This window comes from Carettochelys insculpta, chromosome 18 (assembly GCF_033958435.1).
Source record: "Carettochelys insculpta isolate YL-2023 chromosome 18, ASM3395843v1, whole genome shotgun sequence".
NCBI classification, from domain to species: domain Eukaryota; kingdom Metazoa; phylum Chordata; order Testudines; family Carettochelyidae; genus Carettochelys; species Carettochelys insculpta.
The window spans coordinates 24,750,663-24,771,584 of record NC_134154.1 but is presented as its reverse complement, the minus strand read 5'-3'; the positions used below and the strand labels follow the sequence as shown (position 1 = coordinate 24,771,584).

The window sequence follows — 20,922 nt, the reverse complement described above, 5'->3', positions numbered from 1 at the left end:
TTAGGTTGCTCTATCTTCTGTATTTATAACTCATGCACTTTAAATGGACTCCAAAGCACTAACAATCATGCAGATGCTTATGAAAAAAAGGCGGGGGGTGTTATTTCTAAGCAAGGTTTATGCTGTATGGTAAAGTGTGAGTACAGCCAACTATTAGGTAAAACATGCTACCTCTGCAATTATTTTTTTAAAAGTTCTTAGAGCTCATGTCAAAGGTTGAAAGATTGACCATGTGGGGGTAAGTGAATACAGTCAAAGAAATAAAAGGAATGAGACTGTGGCTGGATAAGAAGGGAACTGAAGTATGGTCTATGAGATGGAAAGCATTACTTTTGCATGCACTTTTAGTCAACTTTTTAGAAAGTTTGGGAAGTTTCACATCTTAAAAAATGCAAACCCTCGGTAAATTGAAAAAATCTTCTAATTCTTAACTGTACATTTTCATAGAGGCAAAAAAGGGGTAGAACATTCAAAATAAAAAGATTCATCTGAATGTTTCAAAAGGAATAAGTATTACTTTTTTTCTTCTTAAAGAGATGGAAAGTCTTGTAACTTAATGAGTAGGCTAGGATCTTGCATTCCGTTCAGTCTCAGCCAAGCATTCCCGAACTAATCCTCTAGCATGAATGATGCCTGCAAAAGAACGGTAAATTTTTGAAAACATCAGATTGGATGATAGCTGAAATTCAACAAACCAGTTTAATATTTGTCCTAAAACAGCTTGCAATGGTACCGTAATGTGCCATACCAAAAGTAGCCACACTATCTTCCAGTGTCCCAACTGCCATTAAAGCCACTGAGTTTGGTTGTCCAAACTGGCATCTCTTTTACAGATTAACACCAGAAGGGACCACTTTGTTAAATTCAGCATTAAAAATGGGTCCAGGCCAAAACTGAATCTAAGCACGTGTCAGCTTAAGAGCCACAGTCAGAGATGGATTTAAACTTTGCCACTCAGGTTTATTTTAAACTGCAAATCTTAGGTTTTTTAAAAAAGAGTCTTGCATAATGGTCATCTGGAAATTTGCTAAAAATCTTACCAAGAACCCTGATTTGTCTATCAAGTAACTTTTGCTTCAAGAGGACATCTGTCAGCTCTCAGCCCTAACTGTCACCATGCACTCAAAGTCCAAGTCTAAACTCCACCAGTGTTAACAATGTTGAGAGGGCTAGTATTAAGCACGTATTGTTTAGCCTTGCTCAAGTCTAGGTGACACGAACTAGAATTTTCAAAAGGAGCCTAACACTCTGGGGTTGTGAAAGTCCCAGCCTCATACTTAAAACGAAAGCAACAAATCTCAACTAGCTCTGCCAAAGTTCACAGCAGCAGAATCTGAGCCTGTGTTTGGACCAAAGGAGATGTTAGCATAACTTGCCTGTTGCAGACAAGGCAACAGTCTGGCACCATGTGTTTCAGGGTGAGTGTGATGAGGCTAAGCAGCTCCTTCTGCTCAAAGGTAATTCATCTACCCAGTTAAGAAGCAGTAGTGGTGAGCTCTGAGCACAAACTAAAGTACACTGCCTCTGAAGGATTCTCAGCCCAGAGGCTTCGAGGTTACAGAGCAACAACCAGTGGTTGCACCCAAAGACATAATTGTTCATTTAATAATTACACTAGAATATTTAGGGATACAAGTGTTTTCAAAGAGTTAAATACATATATGCACAGGAGGCAATCAGTGCCTGTATTTATGGTGTGCAAAGACACGGCCTCAAAGCAGCACGTTAATTGTGGCAAGGTGCCCAACCTATGCAGCAGAGCTGATCTAAACAAGGGAGAAAACTGAGAATGTTAATCCGCATTCTAAATCTTGGGAGCTTTTGTGGCTTCTAAGCTGGTGGCATGTGAGACAGAAGGCTGCGGAAGGAACGCTCCGTATATCAGATGTCTTTCCTGCCCCGGTGTGGATACCTGCAAGATTCCCCCAGTTCCTTCCCATTATACTACAGTATGCTCTCCCTGCACACCCTACAAAGCTGAGAGGGTAGGATTTGAGTCAAAAGATGTCAGAAAAATTGGCTGACATCCAAGTTGCCTAAAAAAGTACATATTCACTGTAATGTATGAAAGCATAACTTTAGTCTAGCACCTGGTCAGCAAGGAATTGTTCATGCTGACAGTCTGAACTTTTCCAGATTTCTTCCATGTCTTCCTCATTACCCTACTGCCATTCCTGATCTATTTTGTCAGGCTCAGGGTACAGCTACACTTACCGGAAGATCGACATGCTGGCTGTCGATCTTCCAGGGTTCAATGTAGTGCATCTAGTGGGGCTATGCTAAATTGAACTGTGAGGTTGCCACTGTCGCCCTAGGTATGCATCACAGCTGTGCGGAGTAAGGGAAGTGAATGGGAGAGGCACCACTGTGGGGATGGTGTCAAAAATAGATTTAAGATACCTCGACCCCAGCTATGCAACTCTTGTAGTTGGAGTTGCCTATCTTAAATCAATTTTATCCCATAGTGTAGACCTGCCCCCAGCCAGTGCAATGAAGAGACTTCTGCAACATCAATTTTAGTCAGCCTAGATTCCACTTTATGGCGCTTATCAGCAGACTTTATCACATCCCTTCCAGCCACCAGTAATTTCATTGCACGCTGTGGCAGATATACTACTCTCACGTTAATGATTGGGCCTTATAAACAACTGGGCTAATCAGAGACCGTGTTAGCCGCTTGCATAAGATAGAGCAGCTTGGAGAACTGCCCCGAATCCAGCTGCCCATGACTGCAGACCTGCATGGAGACAAAATTTGTATCTGCATCCATATCTGCAAAAATCAGATGCAGATATAAAGTGGATTTATGCAAATTTGCAAGGTTCTAGATATAAAATTTGTATCTGCAGCCATATCTGCAAAAATGAGTAGCGGATATCTGCATCCATCTCCGTGGGTGCAGATATCTGTGGACTTGCAGAGCTCTGTCCATGGGCCTTATTGGTCAATCCAGCGATTAGGGTGTAGGAATGCCCAAACCAGGACTCTATTCCTTCAGCAATGATGTGCCTCCTGCAGGGGATGGTGTGGAGCTGGCTACACCAGCAGGAGGGTATGCAGTGATTTCTCCAACAAGGAGAGAAAAGGATACTTATTACCCTCTCGTTTACTGTGACTAACTAGGGATTCTAGTCACCTTGTTGTGTCACTTATGAGTTCTACTGTCCTATAGTGAACCTGGGTGTGTGCCTCTGTTTCCCCGGACACTGCACCAATACCTAGAGGGTATGGGAATTTTGGGTGTGATCGCCTCCTGCACACACACAATTGTCGATGCCCTTTGTAACCCTGAGCCCAGGAGAGGTGTGACCAGGTAATACCTTTTGCCCAGGATGCAGGACAAAGTCTGGAAGAAGAGTCTGGATGGGAGACTGGGACAGACTGGGCTGGCTTGGGGTGCAGGACACGAGCCAGGCCCTAGCTCTGGGGGCCCTCTCCCACAGATGGATTGTACAGACTGCTCCTGGTAACTATGTTGACAAGTTTGTTCTACGCTGTGTCCCTGCCAACTAATAAACCCATCTGTTCTACCTACTGGCTGAGAGTTGCATCTGACTGCAGATGGGGGTTGCAGGGCCCTCAAACTCCTTCACGCTTTGGTGATATTTGTCAAAAGGAACTGGGCCATCAGGATAGGTCTTAGATCTACATACTGCAGGGCCCACTCCATGCTAGGCTGATGGGAGAAACGCTCCCACTGACTCCCCTTACTCATATTGTTCCAGGGGAGTACCAGAGTCAATTTCAAGTGATTGGCAGTTGATTTAGCGGGTCCTCTCTAGACCTGGTAAATCAATTCCAGGTGAATCAATCACCACAACGTGGATCATGGCTGTAGTGGGGAAATGTCTTTAGATTCTAGTCACCTCAAGCTCCTTAGATCTAATTTTGTCTGCTTAATGATGAATGAGGCAGTTTAAGCAGGTGGAATTTACAAACAGAAAGGACCCAGGAGGAGTAGGAACACACATGATGGAGGAAGATGTGGACTAGTACCATGTTAGCCTCCTGTTGTTTTTGTTCATCTCCCCAGCCGCCCATAGCCTCCTCTCCTGGTTTCTCAGCGTGCAAGTTACCACAATATAGAATCTCTTCAAGAAAATATGCATTCTGTTAAGATTAAGTGGGCCAGCCGGAAAAGTGTCGCATAGATAACATTTTGTTACATGGTTTGTTGTCTATGGGAGAGAGGTTAGAGGATTCTGAGTAAGTACTCTGGGAGAATACATGGTTGCAATATACACAGTGAGGGCACTGGAAATGGGTACGAGCTACATTAACCTGTACTCCTCTGTGTACATTAAATACGTGGAGTCAGTGGCATGTCATGTAGGAAATGAATGGACTGTTGGTACACTATGATAACCAACTCATAACTAAACACTCTTAAGTCAAGCCAGCTATAAGGGTTTCTCCATCTCTGAAGTAAGGGATATGGGGAAATCGTAAATAATGTATCCAAAACATTTTTGTATTATAAAAGAATTACCTCGTTTTAGTCTCTCCATGGCACTTTTACTTCCAGCATACGTAGGTCTAATTTCTTTTCCTAATTCTTCTATGATAGCTAGAAGTTCTGCATATTTGCTTTGCGGTACTTGATTGCTGCTGGTACCCTACGGTTTGAAAGAAATTCATCCGCATTATACATGCCAAAAAACAACAGCAGATGAAAACAATCATAAAAATCAAATTCATAATATGCCTCGCTTGATCCTGGGTCACTTGCACTGAACACATCAAGTTTTCCAGGATTTCAAACACAATGCTGCATTAGCCCCTGTTACTGCAGTCAGATATGGTGAGGTACCATGCAGCTGCAGATCTGACTGCAGGGCTGGAACCATTTAGTATTTCATCCAAATAGTGCTGCAAATCGTTAACTAGCACAATATTAAAGCTCATCTCTCTCTCCTTCCATTATTTACCATTGTAAGAAGTAGTATAGACAAAAACTGACCAGACAAGTTTTCAGAGTATGTTAAAATACATGGAAAGGTGGGGGTTGGAGCAGGGAGAGGAGAGAAAGATACAAGAAAGGTATCCAAAGACAAAGAGAAGGCCGCCTTCCCCTGTTAGTAGGTAGAAGCCACTCTACAAAAGTTGACCAGTCAGATTCTTATAGCAGCCAACAGGAAGTTTTGCATCCTGCACTTTATAATTATATTTTGCCCTAAGACAGATATTAAAATATGAAATCATGTTTAAAAGTCATACTAATAGAGTCCTGGTTTGTTGCTGACTTAACCATCAGATTATAAGACTTGATCATTGTATATCTGTGCCTTTGTCTTCTAACAGAATTTATATGCCTCACCAGTAATCAGAAGGGCAAGGACTCATAGTTAGTTATTAAATACCCTGTCTCCAAATTGCAAGATGGAATAGACAACCTCTTGTAGTCCTTTACAGATAAAGATGTGGAGAAATTGGAGAAGGTCCAGAGAAGAGTAACAAGGATCGTTAAAGGCCTAGAGAACATGAGCTATGAAGGAAGACTGAAAAAACTGGGCTTGTTGAGTTTAGAAGAGAGAAGACTTAGCGGGGACATGATAGCAGTTTTCAAGAGGGTTACAAGAAAGAGGGAGAAAAATTGTTCTCCTTAACCTCTGAGGATAGGTCAAGAAGCAATGTGCTTACACTACAGCAAGGGAGGCTTAGGTTGGACAATAGAAAAAACTTCCTAACTGTCAGGGTGGTTAAACACTGGAATAGATTGTCTAGAGAGGTTGTGGAATCTCCATCACTGGAGATATTTAAGAGCAGGTTAGATAGACACCTATCAGGGATGGTCTAGAGGGCAGGGAACTGGACTCGATGATCTCTTGAGGTCCCTTCCAGTTCCAGTGTTCTGTGATTCTATAAACCCCAGACAGCTCTACAGTTAGTCTAATACTAAACCAGGATACATGTGATGAATCTGTGGGACATTTGTAATTCATTTCAAATGAATGGAGGGTCACATCTGACTACATACCACAATTTATATTACACTTCAAAACCATATCACCAATCGCCATGTTAGTCTGTACTCTATCAAAAGTAAAAAGCAGGCGTGTAGCATTTTAAAGTGCTACACGACTGCTCTTTTGTTTTCATATCACCAATACAATTTAAAAATTGGAATTTTACCTGCATCCCTTGTGTATAGCCTAGGGATGGCGGTCCATAATCATTTATAAGCTGTCTGTATTGTGCAGATGTGCCCATACTTGTGGAGGGAGAATGAACACTTCCAGCTTTTGAAGAAGAAGAAAAAAATATGAAAGCAACATTATCTACGAATGAATTAGTCAACACACATACGTATGTAGTTCAGTGAAGCTATTTTTTAAATAAACAATAATCTCTCAGCTTTTTCTCCCTGATCACTATCTCAAGAATCACTTTCACTATAAACAATACATGAGAAATTAGTGCAGGCTTTAACATACCTAAGCTTGGAAAGACTAGATTTTTAATTAGTAAATGACAGTAAATTTTAATTTCACCACACACACAAACCCATGACAAAAATTCTTCCAGCAACAATAATCTAATTTACAGAGAGGCAAAGTGAGAAAAAGGCTGCTTGAGAACTTAAGTGTTTGATTTAAAGAGATTGTATATTCTGAGATGTGACATTGGCAATTTGTGTTTTAATGGTTATAAAGTCTAAATTTTCTGAATCTTAGCATTTTCTGTCAGACACCCAACCTGTAATTTTGAACAACTGTAAATATTAAATAGAAAAAAAATGCTCAAAAATAAATTTTGAAAAAATAAAAATCAAGTTCTGCAAAACTTAGTTATATCGTCTCTACTGTTCAGAATTCAGCACTGTATAAAGTTACATATTCTGTATAGACAACAGGGTTGCAAATACACTTTTAAATAAGTCTAGTATTAATACCATGCTATTTTCACATTTACGGTACATATTATATGGCTGGAATTTTACAATTCATATCGTCATCAAGTGTGCAATGCAAATCACCCTAAAAGCTAGTTTGCGCTAATGTCACAACGCTTCATCCCGTGACATAAGCAGTAAATATTGTTCACCACATTCATCTCCGATGTAATGTCAAACATCTTTAGCCACTTGGATTGTGCGATGCAAATAAACCAAAGAGAGATTTTTGTGTTGAAGTCTGATATTTTATGGGAGCATCAGACTTCAGAGTGAAGTTTAACTGCACTGACAGAACATTCTTATTATGAACGTATGTTTGCCTTTGACACTATAAAGTTTTATGGTCCCCTTAGGTAAATACTGACAGGGGATAATAAATGGTCAATAAATGTTGACATGGCACATAACAGAAGTAATTATCTAGTGAATGCTCCATCCTGATTATTATTCAAACAGTAGGTTCCTCAAAAGATACGTGCTATACTTCATGCAATTTTTAGAAAGTAACTTTTCCCCAAAGAAGTTCAAGATAGTTTACTCCCACTGCACAGGAACATACCCCCCTCCACACACACACATGAAATAAACTCAAAACATTTTGTGTCCTTTATTATTCTACAAAGTCAACAGGGCTTTTGAAATTAACCAAGAGTTGCAGGAACTCTACTAATGGGGTTTGACAATGTTACCAGTCAAAGTTCTGCCCCTGTAGAGGAGTATCTCAACAGAGTCCTGAATCAATTACTAACAGTCAAAATTTTGGGGGCAGAAACAACAGATCACTTCACCCTTTTTCTAGAGGGTCACAATTAACAATTACAGGAGGTGCACATGACAGACAGAGCCGGAGTTATGCACTGCAGCTGAAAAGGCTCAACCTCTGGCCACGTGACAGTCTGCTAATGACACCTATTGATCTCATCTGCCCACTGAAACAGCCTCTTCCATCATCTTCTACCATCCATCCTTTCAGAAAAATGCACCACACAGCTAGCTCTCTGTTGCTAGCCAGATAAGAATGCACGTAGGAGTATCAATCCTGCTGCTTGTTTTCATAACCTTAGTGGGAGTTCTGCCCAAGTAGGCTTTGCAGAATCAGGCCTAAGGGGGAATTTATAGAATCCTGTTAGTTCCCTTCTCTCTCTCTCTCTCCCTCCTCTCCTTCAAATGCTCCTGCTCCCATGGTTGCTTCTGTCTGTCCAGGTTTTCCCTGCAGCCTCTCAGACCCACTAGTTCCCTCCTCAAAAAACTTCTTCCCTGACAATTTTGAGGCTTCTCCCACTTCCTTAGCCTTCATTTACCAGCCCCAGCTGGAATTTAAATGAAATACAAATGAAAAAGATTTGACGTTGTGTGAGACATTTTGTTCTGCTTGGTGTTTTACTCCTGATTCTTACTAATTTTTGCAAAATAACCAAATAGTGCTGTAGCACTTTAAAGACTAATCATTTTATTTATTAAGTACCCACAAAAGCTCTCTATCTATTAAATAAAACTGTTACTCTACAGTGCTACAGGACAGCTTGTTTTTCGTGAAGCTACGGAAAGGTCGGAAGCAGAGATCCCATTATAAGAAGTGCATGATGAGATCATGAATCTAATCTTCATTTTGAAAGAATCATTGTGCTTCTGTAACATTCACAGAACCACGAGGGTCTTGTCTTCACTACAGAACGTGTGTTCTTAACTTGCGTTAACTAATGCCAAGATAAATCATAGTGACAACAAGATGGTCTCTATCTTTGTGATGAGTCAGTCGATTAAGTGATAAACTCACCTCCCCTTTAACTTTGAGCTCAGTCTGCTAATTTGTACGAAAAACTACACATGGCCTTGTGTTCACACGGTAGCTAATATGAGGCACAACTGCACCTTTTTCCAAATGACAGCGCTCCTTAACATTCTCAAATCTGACACTTCTGTACAGTGGGTGGTCTCTCATCTGGCACCCATGAGACCTGACTGGTGCCGAACGAGAGCATTCGCTAGCTGGTGGGAGGTCAATATTTTCTAGCACTTTACCAACACTTCCACTGCTTACTGGGCTTAGAAGACATTTAGAGGTAAATTACAGCTAAATAACAGCACAGGACACTAAGGGCCAGGACTGATGGCTGGAAACAAACTTTATGGGACCACGGGAAACCTGGCCACGCCCATGATATGTGGTCATCTACCTAAGTAAAAGCACGCTGGATTACGGATGTTGCTGGACGAGAGTGTTGGGATTAGAGAGGTTCAATCTGTACTGGCAATATTTTCATAACCACGTATTACCCAGCATTTCAAAAATATATAACAATGGAGTCAAACAGACATCAATGATCCAACCTGGCAGGAAGTATCTCCAAAAATCTCAGTGCTTTACAACCATTAATTAGCCCAGCACACTCTAAAGTAGGGGAGTTTGATTATACTCATTTTACAGAACAGGAAACTGAGCATCAGGAAGTTAAGTGTCTTTCCCTAAATTCACAAAGGACGGGCTCAATCCTGTGAACTCTTGTTACCAGATCATTCTGAAAAGTCTAACTGAAGTCTGTGGAACTGCTTGCAGTAATAAGTACGTCTTCTGGGAAGAAAGGTGTTTACCTTCAGTGACCATCTGCACCATTTTTCCTGGGACAGGCCCTTATTTAAGCTGTCTCACAGGTGTCCTGACTTTTTTAAGAGAATGGGCTAATTGTCCCATATTTTGTGTGGCTCCTGTTCCCTGGCACTCAGCGTCTCGAGGCGTCAGCCCCTGCTGCCAGCGAGCTCCTCCACTGGGTGGCTGCCCCATTCCCTGGCACGGCATGGAGGCAACCCCCACTGCCAGTGAGCTCTGCCATGGGGCAGCCTCTTCATTCCCCGGCACCCCCCTGCTGGGAGGTAGTGGAGCCCCCATCTTCCACTCTTCCTCATCAGGAGGCTGAGGAACCCCATCCCTGGTGCCTCATGGTGGAGCAGCTGCCCCCCATCACTGAGGAGCCCTGACATGGAACAGCAGCCCCCCATCTCTGGAGGCCGGTGTCCCATATTTGCCTTAGGGCTATGTGATATCACTGTCTTTACAGGGCCAAACCATAAATCAGGTTACAAGGACAAAGACAGTCAGGCGTTTAGACTCAAGTTATTTGTCCTAGAAATGAGCCAAAAACCCTTTCCTATTGGCTATGAAGTAAAACAAAGTTGAAAGCAACGAAAGTGATTTGTTTCAGATGGCTTCTGTTTAATAATAAATAACAGAAATTTCAAATTCATATGGTCTAAGGAGATCAATGGACTCTGGAGTTTTCCCAGCCTGGACAGAAGTCAAGATTACAGACACAAGGAGTAGAGAGATAAGGACAAAAACCCATCAAGTGCCTGATGCCCAGAGACAAAGCAGTGACTGGACAGCAAGGTGCAGCATGAGAAAGTTTCACAGATTTGGATGCTGACCATAATTATGGCATTGCAACATAGGGCAGCCGCAGATTCTGTCTGTGGCTGAATTAGCGTCAAAGGAAAAAGGGTACAACAAATAAAGAGAATTACTGAAAGCCCGGTCCTGTTAGAGCAGTGCTCCTTCAATGGTGTGCCATGGCACACTGGTGTGCCACGGAGTGGCGCTCAGTGTGCCTCAGCCACACACCAGGAGTGCTGTCTGCTGTGCTATGCACGTGCCCCACCGCTTGGCTGGGAGAAGCACATGGCCGTGCTGGCCTCTGGGGCGGCAGTGGTGGCGGCAGCTCTGGTGAGTCGCTGGTATTGAATTAGAACAGGGAGGAGTCCAGGGGTTCCTGGCTCCAGGGGAGGGTGAAGACATTGACCCTGAGGGTGCCTGGCTTTGTGGGAGGGGGAGGAGATTGGGTTAAACATATCGGGGTGCCACGAAATTATAACTGAGTGCTGAAGTGTGCCACGAGGTGAAAAAGGCTGCTGAGCACTGTGTTAGACCACCACGGGAAGTGGATCTGGATAGTATTTTAGTGACAACAAACACCGCACACCTTGTTTAATTGATAAAATCAGATCAATGAAATTTGTCCCTGGAGTAGTCAGGGGCGCTGCCTTGTCTACTTTACCCCGAGCATATGCAAAGCTGTGATGCAGACACTAGAGGCCATTACAGAGTAACGAGTGTCCTGCTGAATGACAAGTAGTGGTAACCATGGTGAGTTTACCTGTTTCTTTGCAGTCTGCATCAAAAATGTAATAAGACATAATGCCATGCGCCAACCGCTTTATCAGTAGCAGCAGGCACCGAGAACAAAGAAAGGGATTTAGCTTGGCTGTGATACCAGCTCTTCCTCCGCTGCAGGTGCCCATGTCAGATGCCAGCCAGTCATTCCCGGAGGGCGGCTGGAGAGTGAGCAGGACTCAGCAGAATAAAAAGAAAATCAAATTCTTGTATTTATTTCAGATGCGGTTGTGATCATGACAATGAGCTCCCGTGCAGGGTATTTCCTGAGGTTTAGGGTCTGGTGAGGGGTAACGGACCTGGGCTTTTTCTCAGCCTATCAGCTCTCCCATTCATCCACAGGAATGGCCTTGGGACTTACACATTTTTAGTTAATCCAAAATACATTTGTGTGTCTAAATATTTAATAGATTTCAAATTACATTTACTAGCCCCTTGTATTGTAATGAGCAAAAAAAAAAAAAAACCAAGAGAGCAAGCCTCATACAACAGCACAAGGCAGAGGAGACTAGGTCAGATGTCAAAATGACTTCTTAGCAAAGGGTGAAAGATCCATCAGAGTGTTTGGATATTGTATTTCGCCTGTCTCCTGTCTGCTACCTGGACCGATTCAAATCACTGATGAGATCCGCAGAGCACTCTTTGGCTTCTTCCAGGCTACCTGAGTAGCGTTCTCCTTTTGACAACACAAAGGATAAAGTCAGGTGGAGACAAACTCGCAACCCAAACATCTGGGAGTGGGAACAGTATGTTACCACTGTATGGGTGCAGGTGGAGGGGAGGGAGAATTCAAATTCACTCCCATAGTGGAGGCAACCGAGGTCAAGGCTGCTGACCACCGAATGGTGGAGGGTTTGATGGTGCTAATTCTGAGATATCCGTGTGCTCAACCCGAGGCTCATAGCCCATCCATGTTGATACTGATCGACGGGTACAAGTACTGTTCGATGCAGAGGCTTAGGTGATAGGCAGGCTGATTGACCTGTCTTTAGCTAAAAGCATTACTGACAATACTCACAGATTTAGCACAAAACTTGCAATATTTGGTGTTCGTAATGCTCCAGATGCTGGAGGAAAAAGAGATCGTGTGAGATTTTTTAAAAAGAGGCGGGTTTAGCAGTTTTAGAGACATTTAAAAAGAGTAGTTTTTAGTTTCAGTTTCTCTTGATTGCAGGGAAAAAGCTTGACAATGTGACCCAAGTGCCCCCTGAAGGATCAGAAACCCGCAGTTAAACGAGAACTCCAAACGTATTTTTTTCTCAATCTCATGATTTTGTGACCTGACTCATTACTTTCTTAACATGGTTAGCTAGAATGCAAACAGACAGCACTGACTAATGGTGAAGTAGTAATGTTACCAGAGCCTCTCGGGGAATGACAGAAGCTAGTTGCATGCCTGAGGCTCAGATATACCATCCAGTGAAGATTCAGTTGCAATCTTTGGGGCATTTCTTCACTATCTGGCTGGAATGACAGGGCAGTGATCAATCCAATGGGTGGTCGATTTATCATGTCTCGTACAGACATGATAAATCAACTGCTGATTTCTCTCCCGTCAAGTCCAGTAGTCCAACAGAACAAGAAGAATACAGGGAATTGACGGAGGAGTTTCCTCTCTCAGCCCAACCTGGTGTGGACCCTATGAGTAAGCAGAGCTAAGCCAGTGGTCTGCGACCAAAATAGCAAGAGGAACCATTTTTTCAAGTTCAGTTACAAAATCAATACTTCAAGAGCCACCATGCACGTGAATACGACAGTTCTTAATAACTAACGTCAAACTGTACTTTTTGTCACCTCTGTTTTAACAACAGCGCACACAATGATTTGTACCAGTTAGAAAGTTGTTACCCACATTTCCAGGCTCAACCCGTCTCAGCCCCCAAATCCGCCCCCCCACCCCCTGGATTAACTTGCCTCAGATGACGAGTTCCTCCAGCTGTGTGTGCTCCTGCTTCTCTGCCATGGCCTTCCCCCCCCACCGCCTCCTCAGTGAGGCTGCACGGCTCCAGCAGGGACAGACTGGGCCACCCCTCTCCCCAGCTTTCCTCTTCACTTCCCCCACCTGCAGCGCGGGCTGCTCCCTGACCTGCCACCTGGAAATACCTCAACTAAATTTAATTGGTTTAATGGCTGGATCCCTCCTGCCCCATGCCAGCCACTAAAACCAGTTCAATTTAGTTCCATTATTTCAGCAGCAGCAGCGTCCAGAGCCACAAGCGACTCTTTAAAGAGTCACGTGGCTCCAGAGCCACAGATTGCTCACCCCTGATCTAAGCGAAGTTGGTTTGAATTATGCTTCTAATGTAACTCAAATTGTGTAGCTCAGGTCAGCCTATCCCCATAGTGTAGCTGTGCCACAGGAATGGCCATTACCAGATACAATCCCAATCTTCCCCCATCCTGTGACAACTGACTCACCAACTTCCTGCTTTCCTGAAGAAGAAAGCAGGAAGAGAAGATGGTGGTGGATTGGACACACCCTCAGAAAACCAACCACCAACAGCACAAGACACGCCTTAAGCTGGAACCCAGGAGGAAAAAGGAAAAGAGGGTGCCCAAGAAACACCTGGTGTAGAGACTGGAAGGCAGATACTAAAAAGATGGGATACACCTGGTCAGAACTGAAAAAGATCACCCAGGACAGGGCACACTGGCAAACGGTTGTCAATGGCCTATGCTCCAAGTTGTAGGAGTGGAAGAGGATTATTACTACTACTGCAACTTCCCTCTTCCAGCTCCCATCTTACCTCTGTCTGCTCTCTCTCAGCCTGATTTGATACACGCTGAAGTTCAGGTAAATGGTGAAGTCCTACAGACTTTAACAAGCCTGAAACTAGGGCCTATATGTCCAACCCAGCTCCTGTTAAAGGCAAAAGGAATTTTTCCACTGACTTCAGTAGGAGCTGGGTGGAAAACTAGAGCCCTCCCACTCAGCTGCCTTTCACTCCTCTTCCTTCCTGCAGAGGTGCTCCTCCAAGTCTCTCTGGTTTCACTTGTCCCTTTGATGAGAACACTCTCATCTGATCTGCTTTGGACACACACAGTTACCTCCCCATGGTAGCAGCTTTTATTACTACACAACCGTGTGGTGCGCATCCAAAACTATTGTTCTGCTTAACTGCAGTCTTTTCTACGTTCAAAAGTTAAAGTGGTTCAACACCTCCACTTGTACACAGTCCCAGGTGCTAACAGCTGTAGAGTTATTCCTGGATAGGAAAGGGGAAAACATGCAAATGTAAGGAGCATTTACTCCAGTACATCTGTGTTCACAGCAGGAGTCCCACAAGCATAACAGTTCAGTTAGAGGGGTTGATTTTATTTGTTTACCTAAAGCATTTACCCTTGTGGAAAATCTGTGACCATTATGGTGGTTGCTGGAGAAAATTCATGCATCTATCTGCCAGTGCCTCTGCAGAAGGTCTGGAATTTTCACACAGTGCTTTTATGCCAAGTGTTTGTCAAGCATTTGAGCAAAACCAGGTGTTTAAAAAAAAACCACACACCTTAAACCATCTGAATAGAAATCTCTCAGTTTCTCAGCTGTAACCATTCTCTTGTGATGTAAAATCCGCACATTTCTCTAGTCAGCCACAGAATCCTCGTGCAATAAATAGGCAAGACCTGATATTTTGATGCAGACCAGAAAATAAATTTTTTTTCTTTAAAACAACACCACCACTACCACCCCCCTCACAACTCTCAGCCCTTATTTATGCAATATGAAAAAGAGAGAAAAAACTCTTCTTAAGTTACACTTTTAACACAAGTGACTTAATTGTGAGTTTAAAACATTTCCCCCAAAGAAGACTGTGTATTGAATCTACCGACCTCATTTTACTCTCAGAACCACCAACATAAACCAGAAATACTTTCGCTGAATTTATTAGTGTTACAGCCATATAAATCTGATTTGAGTGAAAGAAGAATTACACTCATTGGGTAATTTCCTCAGCTGCCTTGTACTCTGGGCAGACTGCTGCCTTCTTACTGGGTGGAATTCCAATGTCCCTAGGCACAGGTGCAAGTGAATATACATTAGGAAAAAAATCACTGGGGCCAGAATTTCACTCAGGATGCCAGGCCCCATTTGTGGAATATGACCATTTTACAAGCACGCTGGTCGTGCTAAAATTTGAAAAGAACATGAATTCTTACAATTTGAAACATTTTGCCTTAATTTATACCAACTTTTCCTGCAAGCTCATGGCAGACAGGTGAAGAAGCAGCAAACATGGCAACTAGAAAAGGGCAGCCTAACTCTGATACCTGGAAAGATGCTGAAAGATTATATGATCCAGCTATAAGCACCTAGAGCAGGGGTCAGCAACCCAACGGCACATGAGGCAGGAGCTCAGCCCCACCCCGCCTCCCCCATGCAGACAAGAGCATGCTCAAAGCCATGCTGCCTGTGGATTAACAAAAGCCTAACTAATGCTACCAACCACCACCTAAAGGGGAAAGCTCTGCATCTTTAGTTATTTATGAATGAAGCTGTTTTAAGTAGGACTAATAGTGACTTTAAAAAGTATCACTGGCACTGGGACCCTACAGAGGTCAAAAGGTCACATTTTGGCACTCCTTCCCAGAAAGGTGGCTGACCCCTGACCTAGAGGATAACAGGGTCATAAGCAGGATGACATATGGAAGGTTCACAGGGGGGCATGTGCACCCCCCAGCATCCACCCTCCCTCCACAGCAGTGCAGTCCCAGAGCTGCATGAGCTTCTTTGCTTGCACTGCCCTTGGGCTATGCTGCTCCAGAAGAGGGGCAGGAGGGGTAGGGAGGGGACAGGTCAGGGGCACATGGCTGGTGCCCCCCGCCAGAAGTCCCCTCACCAGACTTCACTGGTTATAAGTCAAAGCCAACCTAATTTCCTTCTATGACTTGGTCACTAGTTAGCGGATGGGGAGAAGGGGTAGAAGTGACATATCCTAGTTTTATAAGACTGTCTTACATGATGGTCTTATAAGTAAACTTGAAGACTGTGGTCTAGATACAATTACTTGAAGCTGTGTGCAAGACTGATCAAAAGAGCAAACTCAAAGTGCCGTTCACTGTTGCACTAGTAGGGTGCAGCTCGGGGCGGGCAATCATTTTTGATGGGGGAGCACTCCCAAGCTTTTGTTAAGTGGTCTGCACTATTCTACAAAGGGGATGAGGAGTCTGGGATGGAGGATGGGTGCAGAAGGGAGCTCAGAGTAGAGGATTTGCATGCAAGAGAGAGTGTGGGGTTTGAGTGGAGGAGGGAGATGTGACCAGGGGCAGACAGTTGGGGGGCAGGGTCTGGGATGGGGTATGGGTGTGGGAGAGGATTCTGACCGAGCCAAGGGCGTAGGAGGGGGCTGTGACCTGGAACAGGAGGGGAAGGGGAGCAGTGCAAAGGGCTTTGGGAGGTACTTCTCTGCACTGGGAGAGAGGGAGGAAGATTTTGTATGCTGCCAATGACTGGGCTGGGAGCAGGAGCAGCATACAAAGTCTCTCTTCAGTCCCTCCCCCCACCACCACCAAGAGGCTCACATCACCTAGAGGGCACCTGGTGGGAGCAGCCAGCCATTTTGAGCAGCATGGGACTACAGCAGGCAGAGAAGCTGCCTTGGGGTACTGGCAAGGTAGGCTGGATCAAAAGGCTTGGTGACCCAGATCTGTGGGCTGTATCTCACCCCCGTCCTCCGCCCCGGTGTATCTAGTAGGATCCAGTCTGGGTCTAGCATTATTCCATATTTTTATTAATGACTAGGCTCGTGAAGTAGAGAGCATGCATATAAAAGCTGTGTATAACACCAAGCTAGGAGGGGCTACTCACACTTTGCAATTCAGGATCAGAACTCAAAACAATCTGGACAAACTGAAGAATTGGTCTGAAACCATCAAAATTAAATTTCACAAAGATGAGTGCAAAGTACTACATGTAGGGAGAAAAATTAGTCAGGCTCCAGGGTGGAAAGACTACAGCTATGTGGAAAAGCAGTGCAAGTTTAATCACCAGAGGCCTAAACCCCGACTGCCCTGAGCTTTGCAGCATCACTCCGATCTGGGCACAGTGAGTGCAGACCCAGTGTAAAAATTCCGCTTTGTCAACAAATTACTGGTTGAACATGTGTAATTGACAAAGCTGCTGTACAATGGAGAGTCAGGCCCCCGGAGTGCCCAAAGTATCACTTAGCTGGAGAGGGGGTTTAACCACTTGTGGAGTGGACGGACTTCACTTATGCAGCCATCCTGAGATCTGTAGGAGGCATCCCACAGATCTCCCATTAACCTCTGTAGCCTTCCCTGCCCCTATGGCAACTCCCTTCTCTCTCAGGGCTTGCTTTCGCTGCATGAGTAACTTGGTTCATAACCTGACATCATCCCTAATTCAGGACCTGTCCACACACAAAAATCCCATTGCTCAAAGATGGCAGACCCCGCTGTCTGTATAACGTGGAGCTGAAGTTAGCACAACTTATCAGCTGCTAATATAACCACCATGGGGAGCTCATGTGTTATTTTGTGGCGTGGCCAATCTCACTCAAGCTAGACTAAGTGGAGAGGAATTAACCAGAATGTAGATAACGCAAGTTAGCTCTGTAGCGAAGACAGACTTTGGAAATGTGCCGCCACAGCAGCAAAGGATGACCTAGGCTAGCAAGTGGACCTCCTTCAAATCAATGGACTGTGAGATTGTCATAACCAAGATGGTCTCCTGGGATAGGGTAGTTTTGCTAATTGCGCTTCTGTGCCTGGAATTTGCAGGGTGCGCCACTTCAACTGTAGCAGCGCTGTGATTGGATGCAGCCGGAGCACACGGTACTCACCGTCCATGTTGTGCACGATCGGCATGCACCTCACTTCATGTGTGCGTCACTTTAGTAATACCAGTAGGAAAAAAAATCCGCGGCTGGAAACCAGCGGAATGTGGCAACCCTGCACAGGGGCAGCGGTGAACAAAACATCTCGCAGGCCATGCACAGCAACCCAATGGGATACATATAGAGCCCACGGGCTGCAGGTTGCCCAGCACTGCACCACAGTCCCTGCAGCTCCGCTTGCACCAAAAAACCCTGCAGCACAGCTCACCAGCATTATTATACAGGTCCCCACACCTGGCCACATCCCCACCAAACACTGCGCCCAATCACTCCGCGCTCCTGCAGAGCAGCTTCTGCAGAGCTGGTTTCTGGCCAAAGGGACAGATGTCCTGCTTTCTCAGCCCTCCACAGGACACAAAGAAAAGGGGTGATCTAGCCCCAGGTTTGGAAGGAAATCCGGGATTTCTACTTCTAGCTGAGCTGGTGGCATTTAATTTAAACACAGAGAAGGAACCTGCAGAAACTCAGAATTAAGGTCCAGCAAAGAGGGATCCATTTGCAGTCACATCACTCTGAATGCAACGTGTGCCCCTGCAAGGACTGCTTTGTGTAAGTCCCTTGGCCTCAGGCCATCACGCGGGCATTGCCACTAGCTAGAGGAAGGGCTGGTGAATGAGGGATAATGGCAGGAGACGGCAAGAAAGAGAGAACCCATTTTGAATACCGGTTAAAATATTTTTCATTTCAAAGAGTCTCTGGCTGACATTAACGAAGCAAGCACACGCTAAGAGGGGGATAACTGAAGCATCACAGTGGACTGCTGAAAAGCCACTAAAACAGGATGACCAACCAAATGAAAGAATGTAAAGCTTCAATTGAGGCATGGCTCATTAGAGCTCACATAGGCAGAACAATGATAGCCACAAAAATCACAGAAACAAACTTTCCAAGTTACTTAACCGAACGGGCTCAGTAACATTTACCAGGGTCTTAGCCGTTACTTTCATATGAAGTGCAGTGTTTTCCCCTTGCTCCACGACATCAGCCAAAAGTCTAAACAAAAAGCTCAGTGTCCCTGCTCTTGGATGGAGGTATTATAGAGAATGAGACATTGGCTGCGGTGTGAGACAAAAAGGAAAGCTCCATTACTTGGTTCATTCTGGTAACATGGCTTTAGTATGTCACAAGAATCTGAAGTAACAATCATGCGTTTTTTTTAAGTAACATGCTGATCTCAGACCATAATCCTGTAAATACTGACATGCATGCTTAATTTTACACACCTGGGAACTCTCCTTATAGTCAGCTACTTACAAGCTTCAAGCTATTATCATGTGGCAGCATTTGCAGATTCAAGACTTTAGTTCATGTCTTTTTTCCTCTACCAGCTGGTGACAAATTCCTTGCAGCAGAATGAGATCTGCTATAACTGCCATTCTTATGGTAGTTTTTTGGGGGGGTACATGCCATTAATCCCTTTAGCTGATCAATAGCCTAGGAACAAAATCACAAGCAGCCCTGACAAAAACCACCGATGCATATTTCCACTCTCTTCTAAACCACCCTAACTTTTCTCTGCCCTTTTTGTTTTAAAAGTCACATTTCTTCCTGTTGATATTTTGATGTCAGACCTGCAGATACCATGTGTGTCAGGGACCTGTTAAAGAGCTAAAGACAACGTCTCCATTTTTGTTGTAATACCACTCCGTAGTAAAAGTGATCTCCTGGAACTATCCCACAGCGAATTAACAGCTGCTGCTGTGTTCAGCATTTTCTGAATTAACACACCCACCCACCGGTTTTCACACGCGCCCCCATACAAACACCCACACACTTTTCCAACAAAGTTCACAAGAGGCGTTCATATTTTTTTTAAATTACTATTACCCTTGAAAATAAAAAAAAGTTACATCCATCCAAGTCACTTTGCAAGGGTGGGAAAGAGGGGGAATAAAAATAAACACAAGTGGGGGAAAAGAAAAAGGAGAATATCCTGAACAAGCAAGCAGCTCTCCCAGGCGCCTAAAGGAGACGTCGCCAACACAGACTAACCATCTCCGGGCACTTGGAGTGCCTCTCCCCTGCGGACCCGCCCCGCTGGAGAGGGGGCCGTGGCAGATCAGGGCTGGGGCGCCGGGGGAGCGAGAGAGCAAAGCCCCCAGCCCCGCAGAGCAGAGAGGCAGCCCCCAGCCTCGCCACCCCCAGCCCGCGCGGGCGGCACTTGCGGCGTCCGGCCAGCAGCGGTCGCGGCTGAGCCGCGAACAGAATATTCCTGATCCAGATCAATCAGCCGCCCCGGAGAGCCGATCATGGAGGCGAGCGAACGGCCGGATCAAAAGCGCTACCCGCGGAGGCGGCCGGCACCTGGGCGCCAGCCGGGGCGCAGCGGCGCGGCCGCGGGGCTCGGGGGTGGGAGCCGAAGTTTGCTCGTGGGGACGCGCGGCGCGGCGCGGCGCGGCGGGCGATTACTAATCATGGCGGATATGAATCAGCTCCGAGGATCTGACCCGACGTATAGAACTGGACAAAAACTACAGTCTGGGGCTTTGCCCAGGTATCCCCGCTGCACCGCAGCGCGCTTTCTGTGCCTCCAAAAAGGGCTGCACAACTTGCCCTCCACTTGCCATCGGAGACTTACCCTGGTTGATGGAAGTCCCAGGGAGGTGGGCGTTCAAGTTGGGCTTGTAAGACATTCCTAGAGACATTGCACAGGCGAGAAATAAAAATGTCCTGACATTCAGTGGAGCGTCTCTGTGTCTCACAGACACTTTGGGTTGTTTACAGCGGTAGCAGCACCGGCAAATATGGCCGTCACTTATATTGACACCCACAATGCAATATATCATCCCTACATCATTAGGAGACAGGAATCCAAAAACTTTAGGGGAGAAAAGGGATCCACACGCCTCGCCCAGCCTCACCCCCCAGCGCTTGAAAAAATAAAAGCTGCCCCGCAAATAAAAATCTAAAGAGCAAACAATAGAGCTCGGTTTAAAAAAAAAACATGTTTTTTTTAAATTAACTTCAGAAACTTTTGGCAGAACTTTTGGGTTGAAATCTTATCATGGAAC

At 44.9% G+C, this 20,922-nt stretch overlaps 1 protein-coding gene across 1 annotated transcript; it reads right to left on the bottom strand.

Annotated features, from left to right (window-relative positions):
* Window positions 1-508: 508 nt before the first annotated feature.
* CDK2AP1 (cyclin dependent kinase 2 associated protein 1) lies at window positions 509-20,697 on the bottom strand. The gene is made up of 4 exons (XM_075012843.1): window positions 20,490-20,697; window positions 6,133-6,239; window positions 4,490-4,616; window positions 509-633 (listed from the first exon to the last, which is right to left on the bottom strand). Exons 1-4 carry the CDS (start codon window positions 20,695-20,697, stop codon window positions 566-568), a joined length of 510 nt encoding a protein of 169 aa, XP_074868944.1. The 3' UTR covers window positions 509-565.
* Between the last annotated feature and the right edge of the window lie 225 nt (window positions 20,698-20,922).